This window comes from Pygoscelis adeliae, unplaced genomic scaffold (assembly GCF_000699105.1).
Source record: "Pygoscelis adeliae isolate BGI_AS28 unplaced genomic scaffold, ASM69910v1 Scaffold32, whole genome shotgun sequence".
In the NCBI taxonomy this organism is placed as follows: domain Eukaryota; kingdom Metazoa; phylum Chordata; class Aves; order Sphenisciformes; family Spheniscidae; genus Pygoscelis; species Pygoscelis adeliae.
The window spans coordinates 3,175,691-3,188,466 of NW_008824368.1; the positions used below are offsets into that span (position 1 = coordinate 3,175,691).

General features: G+C 38.9%; 1 protein-coding gene across 1 annotated transcript in view; it reads right to left on the reverse strand.

Annotated features, from left to right (window-relative positions):
- Nucleotides 1–12,776, reverse strand: part of FNDC3A (fibronectin type III domain containing 3A) — a 109,596-nt gene that overhangs the window by 7,157 nt on the left and 89,663 nt on the right. The window contains exons 16-24 of the mRNA XM_009319956.1: nt 12,196–12,314; nt 9,508–9,613; nt 9,245–9,420; nt 8,036–8,149; nt 5,071–5,220; nt 4,703–4,986; nt 2,469–2,678; nt 924–1,090; nt 213–340 (exon numbers count right to left, since the gene is read on the reverse strand). Coding sequence (XP_009318231.1) covers nt 213–340; nt 924–1,090; nt 2,469–2,678; nt 4,703–4,986; nt 5,071–5,220; nt 8,036–8,149; nt 9,245–9,420; nt 9,508–9,613; nt 12,196–12,314 — 1,454 coding nt within the window. The remainder of the gene's footprint in view (nt 1–212; nt 341–923; nt 1,091–2,468; nt 2,679–4,702; nt 4,987–5,070; nt 5,221–8,035; nt 8,150–9,244; nt 9,421–9,507; nt 9,614–12,195; nt 12,315–12,776) is intronic.

Genomic DNA, 12,776 nt, shown 5'->3' on the forward strand with positions numbered 1-12,776 from the left:
AGGGAAGTGGTGGAGTCACCATCCCTGGAAGTATTTAAAAGACGTGTAGATGAGGCGCTTAGGGACATGGTTTAGTGGGCATGGTGGTGTTGGGTTGATGGTTGGACTCGATGATCTTAGAGGTCTTTTCCAACCTTAATGATTCTATGATTCTAAACTAGTTATCACAAATACTAATTGAAGAAAAATGCAATAACTTAAACACATCATACCTGTTTGAATTCTGAGTCTTTTCCCACCATGACCTGAAGACAGTAGATAACTGGATCACCCTTCATGGGCTGCAGAACCTCCCATGCGATTTCACAAGTGTGATCGTTTATTCTCTCTATCCTTGGTGCTGAAGGAAGAAAACACAAAAGTGACAGCTAGCTCTGCTTTTCCCATCACTTACTGTTATATTCTAATGACTTGTAAAATTCTGTATTCTATCTGCTATTTTGTCTCAGAGAAACAAAAGATTCAGATTCAAATGTATTCTTCCTACAATGTTTTCTAGAACAACTAACAATTCACATAGGTCTCTACTGCTAGTTTAGGTAACATCCAAGAGAAAGCAAGTAAAATTTCGTGCCTGCAAGTGTGTAGCGTATGCAAAAAACCAAAGCTGCTATGTTTAAAATTATTCTAAACATGCTAGGAAGAATTTTCACCTCAAATTACTGTAACAGCCTGGTCACTCTCTCCTGGTAAGCAAGGATTCTAAGTACAGATCTTCTTATGTCAAAGAATGCATAAACCCCAAGTATCTCATTTTTGGAGCAAATATTTTAGGCTTTAAGCAATTACATGAAAGAAGCATTCCCTTATATCCCTACCTGCACTTGGAAAAGGGCTTAGCATTTTAAATACCCCAAATACAACACAATACCAAAAACAACTTGCCATCCCCCACCCCCAAATGAAAAAAGAAGCACCTTTACCTTTCAAGGCAGCTGGAACAGATTTCGGAGTAGTGAAAACATATTCTTGAGAAAGGGGACCTTCACCAGCTTCATTACATGCCTGAATACAAAATTTGTATGATGTTGACTCACTGAGTCTTTGTACTTTGTATGTATGACATGGTCCTCTGTATAAGGACACAAACCTGAAAATGGAAACAGTAGCTTATTTTAAACATAGAAAAGAACTTCCAAAGTAGCTACAGTATTGTCTTGAAATCTATTCCCATAATTTCCCAGAATCTAATGAGGAGCCCAGAAATATTTATTTCAGAGTTAAACAGTGTTCTGGCATTACTATTAAACAATAAGCTCATTTTCCAGTGCCAAGTTTTTACTTCTCATGTCTTTGAAATAAAAATCTCTCTTACACAAAGAGTACTACAGATTGTCTCTTGGCAAAAATGATCCTAAGCATTTTCAGAAACCCTTCTGCACTTGAAACAATGGGAAAGGATGGCAGTTCTCACTCTCAATGAGCTGCGTACACTGCTTTTTTTTTGGCCATCTACTCCCCCAACATCTTTAGCTTTTCAAAATTAGGTAACTAGATTTTAGCTTTTTGCTCCTCTGCAACTCTCCCTTACTACACTTAAGAAAGGGTCATGGATCCAACTGCTCTTGTACATCTGTCAGACTGATGAAGCTCACTCAGATCTGCACAGGAGGCCAGAGTCACGCTTGTAGTGCACACCAAGTCCCATTCTGAGAGCTTTGTAGACTCTCCTTCATGTTATAATTCTTACATAGACCGATCTTGGCAGCTTTCATTTGATTTGCAATTTTGGTATCCCCAGAACACAGCACAAGTTTATCTCTCTCTGCAGGGGTTATCATCTACTTTGACTTTTTCTTTCCTTTTAAATTTAAAACAGGTGGTACCTGCACGTGACCTAGTCTTTGGTAATGGCAATGAATTTCTTTCCAGTTAAGAGTCTGGTTTCTTTTCCTCCTTACAGCAGAGCAATTGCACCTAGCAGATCTATTTTGTCTCACTGTCAAGCTAAAGCTAGTCAGAGATTCAGATATGGTACGTAGTGTAGCAGTACTGTTCATGTTACCATTTAGGCAATGGTACTTGCTGTACCATCTCAGCTTACATTCCAATTTAACATGAGAGAAGGGATCCCTTAAAATAATAATTTGTACTATATGAGTTTATTTTCCACTAAAAATAATTGCCTATAAAGACAACAGAGAGTAAAGAATTCATCCCTTCCAATATCAAGTATATAAAATCCGCAAGACTGATAAAACTTGATACTTTGACAAAATGCTTAACCAAATGTGAGAGAGAGAAAAGCGTGCTGTTTCATATTGAACTGTAAATAAAAAACTATGAAGTTTTTTAATCTTGTACTTCCCAGCATGGAACACTAGAGCCCTTCTTGCCTTGCCAGATGAGACGACCTCCTATGTCTGCTGTAAATTCAGCAAAGCATACGGAATTTTGCCCTTTGCTGCCATCTCCCAAGCATCAGACCCCAGCGATACAGGGCAGATTAAAGCGATGCCGAAACCAACCTTCCGTTCTTATCCTCCATTTGAAGGTGGTACTGAATGGAGTCAGTTAACGCTTTTGCAGTTCCCTCTCCCCACTTCAGCTTGAGAGTCTGAGAACTGTATGCAGCACACTCCAGGCGAGGTGGATCCGGGGGGAGAGGCTTTGTTTTCAGTTTTATGGTGTGGCTGAAAGGACCTGCTCCGAGGCTGTTCAGGGCTTGAATTCGTACTCTAGTATTTGAAAAAAGAGAGAATAAATTAACTTGAAATTAGACTCTAAAAAATAACTGGTCATTTCCACCATTCACATTCAAGAGAGAGTAACGGTACCACATAGATGGTACTTCCTACAATGAAGACTTTTATCAGTATTATGCTTTGATAGACTGTCATGAATATGCAGGAGTGTCACTTTCCTTGCCACATTTTAAGGAGCTGGATTGATTCAAAATAAAAATATGTTAGCATATTTGCATCATTCACATTAGTGAAAAGATGCAAAAGCTCTATCAGCTACTTCAAGAGTGGTCCATCTTCCTGACCCCACAGGCCTTGTACCAAAGTTTTTGATAGCCACATTGGAGAGATAAGGGAAGGTAAAAAACCCCACCCCCAAAAGAGGTGAATCCATATCTTTGGCTATTATATCAGGTGAGTTCAAGGATGACTACAGTAAAGTTTTATGGGCTTTTTGGAACAGATCCAATTCATGTGAAAATAAAGTGATGGTGCCCAGCCATCTCTCTTGCTGTTTTCACAGGTAAAACATCTCTGGGTGCCTGCAAACACAAGCCATCTTGGGTCTGCTTGGAAAGGGAGAGGGGGGAAACTAGAAGAAGTCAAAGGACACATGGCTGAGAGGTTTGTAGAACTCGGAATTCAGGGTTTTGTTTTGTTTTTTTTTTTGGATACTCCACGGAAAACAATGCTGGCATTAGGTTTACAAGTAAGAATTAAAAGGAGTAGCCAAGAAATTTATTTCTAAAAAGGAAAAAGCAGAAAACAGAGAAATCTGAGGCTCTTTACGTATCTCACAGGTAGCCATAGAGAGCAGTGTATCTAATCTCATTTTGTAGACTAGCATTTGCTTGTCTAAAATAGTATCTAGCTAACTGGAAAAAAAGTAATCACAATAATAATAATTAAATTCTGAAACAATCAACCACAGAATTTCAAAATATTGAAACACAAATGTGTGTGCAGACTTACGAATAAGTATTTCTCCTTCACTACAGTAATATTTAACATGCTAATTTATTATAGCACAGAACTAAGGTTAATACATGCAACTTTTTATTTGCACAAAGAGTTGACAGTGTATTCTATAAAAGCACTTTTATGAGTGGAAGTACACTAGTATCTCTGCAATAGGAGCTTCTCTTTCTTTCGTTTGTTGACACAGAGAGCAATGGATCTTCAAATTGCCAGCATTATTGTTAAATACTTACAGGCACACAGAAACACTGTAGTCTTACATACGGCATTAAAAAAGTAAAAAAATAAATCTTTAAGGATTCAGAAAACTGCATATCCAGATGATATCCTAACTATACTGAAATCAGCGTGGGCTTAAATTCTGACTTCAGTGGGGCTGATGTTCTCCTTTACGTTTTAACACTGAGGACATGTTTTTGTAACAGGAATGCGGAGTGCCTTCAGGCAGAACTATTGATTTTTACATTTATATTTTTCAGTAACCCTTAGGCCAAACGTAAGGGATGACTTTAGCAACCAAAATTCTTCAAAAGAGATTTAAAATTGATTGATAGATTTTCAAACCAATATTATTCATGCTGACTGCCACCGAAATACTTGCTGTTTCTGCAGAAAAGGCATTGCAAGTTGCGATGAGCTGTCATTAGATCAGGCAATCCAGTCAAAGACTGGACATGGTCCTTCCTTGGATGGATTTTATATTGTCAAACAGATTAGAGGCCATCTATCCATGAAGCAACCAGTCCAAAAAACAGTTATGAATCGTAATCTGAATTCAGTTAAACTGACACATTAACCAGACAACACAACAATACCACAATAAACAAACTAACACAAATTGTTCTTGAAAGAAAATAAAAACAGCATGACTCATCTATTTATGATGGTCATAATTACGAAGCTTCCTTTTGCTCAATGGCTATGTACTAATGCTTCTGAGAGTAACGCAGAGAATAAAAAAAATACAAGGAAACAAACAAATAAAGAATCTGCTTTTGTGCAAGAAATAGTAGGCTGTCAAGTAGCTGTGCATGGCATACCTGTAGGTAGTATCTGGCTGTAAGCCATCTATAAAATAGGTCAGAACCTTCCCAACAGTTACTGGCTGCTTATCTCCAAAGTCTATGCTGTAGCCAAGGATTTCAGATCCATGGTCACAAGGTTTTTCCCAGCTTATAGCAAGGCATGTGGAAGGAGAATAGTGTGGACTTTCAACTTCATCTTCACTTAGTCCTCGAAGACAAGTCACAACCGCAGGTACAGAGGCTGGAGTCATACATGCCACTACTTCACTGAAAGGGCCTGCACCTGCAACGTTCACTGCCTGCAAATGCAAAGTAGATCATGTTTTTACGCCAGGGTCAATTCCCGTTTCCAGATTTCACTAACAATAGTTCTACATCTTTACCTGAACCCTGCAATAGTATATAGTTGCAGGTAAAAGCCCTTTCATTTCACAGTTGAGCCCAGGCCCACAATAGGAGATCTGCATGCATCCTTCCACACCACCCCACTCCAGTCGATACTCCGTGACATCAGCTCCGTTACTCACTGGAACCTTTAAAATGGATATAAATATTTAGAAGTTAAATTCACTGACTGGAAAAAAAAAAATCAACCAGACTCACCACATCTATTTTTTTTTTTTCCACAGGAATGTTACCCTCCCATTTCTTTGCTGATTTTTAATTTAGTACAATACAGATAAATCAGAATGCATTACTGGCCTTGGGTCACCTATACTTTAAAACCACTATTTACTGTTGCAGAGACTACTCTATACAAAGTAATTGTGATTTCAGTTGCTTAAATACAGAGATCATTTAGCATACGGCATTTGGCTTAGGAGCCTGAACAGTCGATGGCAACAGATGATCTTCTTGAGAGGGTGATTTAGGGTACTAGGGTTTTCACTGACTGGATCTATAGTGCAGGGATGACAATATGCAAAAGCACACTGGTGCTAGTGTCTTCATCTTACAGACTAAAGGACTCCTTCTTTGGAGCACATCATGGTGCTCATGCATGGAAACTAGGCCGCGAGCATAGTGCATAAAAGCAGAAAATCGTGCATTCTGTCTTTTCCCAAGATAAGAGTTGTGAACCAGCTGGGAGAAACACCTAAGCAACAACACAGACCTGGACTGAAATGCCTGCTTGAGTAGGCTGTTTTTCCTCATTACCTGCCCTAGGAATCCAAACTTAGCCTCTCAATTTTGGGAGTTGAATGGTTTTAATACTCCTTAGAAATAATAATTTGAAGTACAGTTAAAATCACATGTACCAGTGCCAGACTAAGATATGAGACTATGGAAAGATATCAGCAGCCAATGAAGTAATAAAGAAAAAGCCAACCAAAAAGCCAAACCCCTCCCCCAAATAAACAAAAAATTTCATAGATCATGAAGAAAATAAGAAAAATGCTGCTGCTGTTTTGGATTAAATATTCCAAGATCGCAGTCACACCAAGGTGCAGATAATAATTGCGCCAAAGTATGTTTTTTTCTTTACCCTTCTCTTGAAAGAAAAGTATTTGCTACTTTCAGCATTAGGCTATGTGAAGATAAGTGACTGATTACAAACAGCATTTCAAAGGGTAACATTTGATGGTCCTGTGCTGTGACTGATAAGGACTCCCTTTCCCTTCTCTCATTTACAATGAGATGTGTTTGGTGAGAGAACTAATGCAGCTGTGGATGGCTGTGCAACTGTCGGTGAAGATGGAATAATTTCTCAATGTTACCGCTGTTGCTGCTGTAGATCTAATGGAGTTCACCTTAACAGAAGTAGGGGAATCCAAGCCAATAAGTGCAGGCATGACAACAAACTGGGGGGATGCATTTGATATGCTGAAGGGTATGGCTACCAGAGGAATTTCAACAAGCAGGATCTGATACAAACTTCAGGAAGTTCAACTAAGACAAAGGCAAGCACAAAGTCCTGGACCTGGCATAGAACAGTACAGGCTGAAGCAACTTTACCAAAAAAGAACCTGTGTGTCTTGATGAGAAAGTTGAATGTGAGTCAGCAACGTGTGTCTGATGAAGGCAAACTACATACTGGCTGTATTAGCAAAAGAGCAGCAAGAAGGCTAAAAGGAATAATGATTCCCCTCTACTCAGCACCAGTGAGGCTGCATCTCCAGTACTGTGTCCCGTCTTGGGCTCCCCAACACAAGATGGACATTGACATAATGGAGTAAGTCCAGTGAAGGGCCACGAAAAGGGAGTGCAACATACAACAAAAAGGTAAAGCTTATTTGATATTAAGATGATAAGGCTAAGGGGAGATCTTACTGCTGCCTTAAATTACTTACTAGGAGGGTACAAAGAAGATGATGTCAAATTCTTCTTGGAGGTGGCACAGTGGCAAGACAAGAGGCAAGAGTCATGCCTTGCACTACAGGATATTTTGACTAGACATAAAGGAAAAAAATTCTACAGCATGAGAGAGTTTGCCCAGAGACAGCTTTACCAGGCTGCAGAACCTTCATCCTTGGAGATAAGTAAAACTTGACTGCACAAGGCCCTGAGAAACCTGACCTAAATTTGAAGTTAGCTCTGCTCTGAACAGAAGGCTGAACTAAATGACATCTAGAGGTCCACTCGTACCTTAATTACTCCATGCTTCTATAAAGCAGACATCTAACGTTGGTCAAATTAATCCTACCTGAACATTTTAAGAGATTTCTTCAAAAGGCTTTGCATTGTAGACATTTAAGGAGAGCTCCTCTGACACACCCAGTAGGAAGCATGAACTCTACCTTCCCGGTAAAATAGTTTAATCTTTTTTTTTCTGTACAGTTCTGTAACTCAGATACTTCACTCCATCTCAAGCCACTGAAAAGCTGTGTTTAAACAGTGGTCCCAGACAGAATCTTCCTTTTTACAAGCTTAATTTTTATCTGTTGCATTTTTTTAAATCAGATAGCTAAATACTATGGGTTTATAGGAAGTCTGTGAGGCTTTTGCTAATTATTACTGATGTAATTATTTAAAATTAAATCAGCTTATAAAAACAGCAAATGCACAATAATCTCTTGTATTGTGTGGATATATTTGCTCTGAGGAAAGATAACTACATTAAGGAAAAATTTTAAGAAGAGCCTGCATCACTCAGAAATGCAGTGCAGCAGTTTTGGCAAAACTCTTAAACAAAAGAACAAAGTAAGATCTCAAGTACCTGCAGGCTGCCAACTTACAGCTGTCATATAATGGTATGATGAATGACTTTAAGGTTTTTCCTACCAAGAATTGGATAATCAGGTAAGTATGTTTAAAAATGTGATTAAAATACAGTGTTAAGCTTTTAAAGTTGAACTGAAAAATTTAGAAGACAATCATGTTAAGATAGGTGTAACATGGCATTCTTACCTCCCACGACACCTGAGCACATGCAGCAGATCTGCATGCCACTTGAGGGGGCCTGCACTGATCTGGTGGTCCAGGTGCTGTAGTTATTTCACATTTTTCCGAGTAAGGTCCAAACTATTAAAAAGGGAATTGATACAACTAAATTGTAAAAATAAAACTACTACTTTTTAAGTAACAGTTTACCATAGCAGGGACATATAACAGCAGCCTGAAACTTTGTATTACTTGCCTATAAAATAAATCTCTGTGGACTGTGGATTCAGGATTTATTTCAGTATCTAACTATTCTCCAGAATAGCTGCAAGACTCTTCTCTATAGCAAATGCAATCAGAATAAATTTGACACTCAAACTCTCTGGCAGAACAGGAGAGTGCTATCCAAATCCTTATTTTGAAGTTACATGATGGCTGCACTGTAACATAACACAATTTGTAACTGCCTATTTGTATCTATCGAAAAGAAATAAAGGATTCAAAAAATGCTTGAGCTATAAACCACTCCTTGGGGGGTGGGGGGGTGGATGAAAAGTTAGGTCAGTGCTTTAAAGCCTTAAGCTGCAGACCTCTCCACAAACAGTATCAGCTGGTCCCGATAAGTTTTTATGAAGAGAACGTTATTGAACAAATGCAAGCAACCCTGCCGCTCTGTCTTTAAATCAGGACTTTGGATACATAATTAAATAAAGCTTGTTCTACAGCAACGATTGATTTAAACACATTTAATACTCCAAATAGAGAAATATTCTTGTATCCGATAGAACATGTACTCAGAAGTTAAACTAAATATAAAAAAAAGAGAGTCGGGAAACACTAATTATTGTTCTAGAACACTAACAACTGTAAAAATAAAGGTCAATCAATTTACAAAGCTGTATACAGAAAATAATTTACTACCTTACTTCACATGAGAATATTGAAGTTGCAACAATGCTTTGATAAAGTACTTAGCATTTCCTAACCATCTCCCAGTGCTATTATTCAGATATAGGACATAATTAGCTATTTTCTCTTCCCTTCATCTAAAACCCCCTTTATTATAAACTGATGTTTAACTGTCTGTTCCCACACAACAATAAGCTACGTGAAGCAAATGGCTCTATATTAGGAAATCCTCATTTTAAAATTACTGTTAAATGCTTCTTTTAAGAGAAGATCCTTAATAGTGATTGCAGTCTCTGGAACTAATTTCATTGCAGACTGCCTCCTTACCCCAGCCTTGTTAGCTGCTCGCAGTCTGAAGTTGTACATCCTCCCCGGAAGAAGGCTGCCTACTGTGCATTCAACATCAGAGCCTTGGTAAACCTCTCTGTGTTCATCGGTTTCTGACTGAAACATTTCCAGACCATAACAGGTAATGGGCGAACCACCGTCTACCTGGGGCGGTCCTAAAAATAAGAAAGAAAAGCTTATTTAATTTTAACACATAACACATTTGGATCCCTTACACTCACTAATAGTTGTAGTAGAATTACCCCAGCGCAGCTGAATTTCTCTTGCTCTTGGTCTACCCTGTAGCCTTGGAGGCTGGCACGGACCAGGAACCACTGCTGGTGTCTGCACCAGTAAAGAATCAGATGCCTACAAAGGAAAGATAGATTAATGAAGTCATCGAGGCCAAAACAAGCATTATCAATTATGCCACAAGTAAAGGCAAATACCTAAGTCAGAAACAGGATCTTCCATTTTTTGAACTACATCTTCAAATACATGAAGATGCTTAAGTGATCTGGTATGCATTTCTCATAATACCTACATAAACCATGCTACAGTAATCACACAATATGCAAAATTAACTTTTGCTTTTGTGTTTTGGTACACATACAAGGGGTAGAATTAAAAACAGTGGTTACTTATCAGTACAAACCTAGTATAGATACTTGAAATCTTGTTGAAGTCATTGAAATGACTTGTTCAATCTAAATTCATTCTCTCTTCCATCAAACAGCAGTTCAATGACTTCTAAAACCCTACTCTAAGGATTTGTCCTGGTTTCGGCTGGGATAGAGTTAATTTTCTTCCTAGTAGCTGATATAGTGCTGTGTTTTGGATTTAGGAGGAGAATAATGTTGACAACACACTGATGTTTTAGTTGTTGCTAAGTAGTGCTCACACTAGTCAAGGACTTTTCAGCTTCCCATGCTCTACTGACTGAGAAAGCTGGAGGTGCACAAGAAGCTGGGAGGGGGCACAGCCAGGTCAGCTGACCCAAACTGGCCAAAGGGACATTCCATACCATGTGACATCATGCTCAGGACATAAACTGGGGGAAGTTGGCCGGGGGGCAGCGATCACTGCTCAGGAACTGGCTGGGCATCAGTCGTCAGGTGGTGAGCAATTGCATTGTGCATCACTTATTTTGTATATTCTATTATTATTATTATTATTATTATTATTATTATTATCTCAACGCACGAGTTTTCTCACTTTTGCGCTTCCGATTCTCTCTCCCACCCCACCGGGTCAGGGAAAAATGAGCGAGCGGCTGTGTGGTACTCAGTTGCCGGCTGAGGTTAAACCATGACAGGGTTGTATACTTTCTGTGCAAGAACCTCTCAGAAAGCAAAAGTGGGCAGAAATGTCAATCAGAAGAGATTAAAAAAAAAGAGATTTCAACTTTTTCATTGCTTAGTAATACTTAATGTGCAACAAACTTCCACCTCTGATTTGAAGTGCATGCAAAAATACATAGCATAACAACATGCAGCAGATGGCACTGACTATTCTGGATGCAGACAGAAATGAGTCGGAGACAATGTGGGGTTATTAGCTTCAGTGTGATACAGAACAAATACTAAGTTGGTAAGCCTTTTAGTTTACAAAAGAGATGCATCTTAGAGTCTCATTTCACAACTGCTTTCTACATGTGTTCCAGAAAGAGTGGATCGGAAGCCCTGCTGCTTTTCAGTTCCTTTGAAATGTATTGTTGCACTGAAAACTGATGCTACTTAAAAAGCAGAATGTTTCTCAGGAGGTATACGTCCATGACAAGCTACAGAAAAGTTTAATTACATCTTTCTTTACCATTCTTCTGTTGATTTCTGACACCTTCAGAAAGTATCAGGAATTTCTGAATTTCTCTCGGTACTCTTGGTACCAATTTTCTCTTTGGTACTCAAATAATATTTATTCTAAACTAATGATGTTGGGCTGTGGGGAAGGAGGTTGGCAGAGCAAAAGTCTCCAAAGACATACATGTGCTTGTGGTTAGGTGACTGGGAAGTATACTGCCTTCCCCCTTGCCCTGTACAACAGCAAGCTGAGCTATGGCAAGAGGGAAAGCATTGCAGCTGAGTCAGCACTGAAGGAGTCCAGATTTATTCTTAAGACAAGGTGGCTGTGGGCAAGGCTACCTTTGCAGAAGACTTCTATGTGGAGGAGGAACACATGAATTTCATATAGTAAAGGGAGGCTGGGGGAGAAATGGCAAACACCAAGAATGCAAGGCTTTAAGATTTTCAGATCAGCTTGACAGCGAAGCCCTGCTGGAAGTCTGTAGAGGGCCAGTGCTGGCTTTGGTACACTTGCTGCTGGGAAGAAGGGAGAAGAATACAGCGTGACATTTTGGCACTGGAGGCGGAACTACACCACAGAACTGACAGTGCAAGTGTGTGTGTATGTAATGTGTATATATGAGGGAGCATAGTACGGCACACCAAATTGGGAATACTGAAAAGTAGGGCAACGTAAACATTTTGATTGTGGCTGAGAGAGCATGGGAAAAGACTACGGAACACAACCCTGTAAAGCCTGAGGAAACACTCTGTCCTCCCCTGCCTGCTGGGCTGACTTGGCTGCTCAGACAGGGTACTCACTGCACTGACCACATGGAAAACATTAAATTTACACTGCTGTCATGGGTTAGGCCTTAAGAAATTACATTCTGTCAATGTATCACACAGGAAAAGACATAGTATCTCTTTCTGTAAATAAGAAAAAGCACTTTAAACAAAATATAGTATCAGAAAAGAATATTCACATTTATTTCTTTAAGAAACGGGCAGAAACTTGAAACACTGTGCATCAATACTAGAACTTTTTTGAGGTACTAATTATGACTATTTTGTTAGGCACTTCCGTACAATATTTGCTTATTAACTACTGGACCAGATTTTCTTAAAGAGAGAGAAATTTTATTTAATAAAAATATTAGCTCATATTACCGTGCTTTGTCCTCCTTCCCCAATGCAATACACACGTAAGCGATAGGAACAGCCAGGATTTAGTCGGTCACACACATGTTCTCTAGCAGCTCCGCTGTATATTGTATCCCATTTGTTTCCTGAAAGGTTAGGAATAAGTGTGCAATGAACCAAGGTGTAATTTGCCACACTTCAGTAGCAGCCACAGCAGGTACCCTAGCTTCGCTAAATAAGCGTGTGCCTGATGTTTACAAAAAAAAATTAAGGCTTGCTTTGAGTTTCCTGGAGAAAGATCCAATAATTTCATAAAGATAGTTTCCTAGGTAAATTTGTGTAGATCTGCTGAAGTGAAATATTTTCCTTATTTGGTATGCACATTAACTAGGAGAGAATTTACTTTTAATGAAGTAGTTATTACTGGGCCAGCAAGCACATTCAAACATCATAACCAAATAAATAGGACAGATACAAAAGCAAAATTTTCCATGGAAAAGAAACTTTAAATTATAACATTCATTTTGCAGACTGTAACTACAGTTTACAACTGATAAAGCTTGTTCCTGTATTCCTGAATGGCCCGGCACCATCTGAAATACTGATTT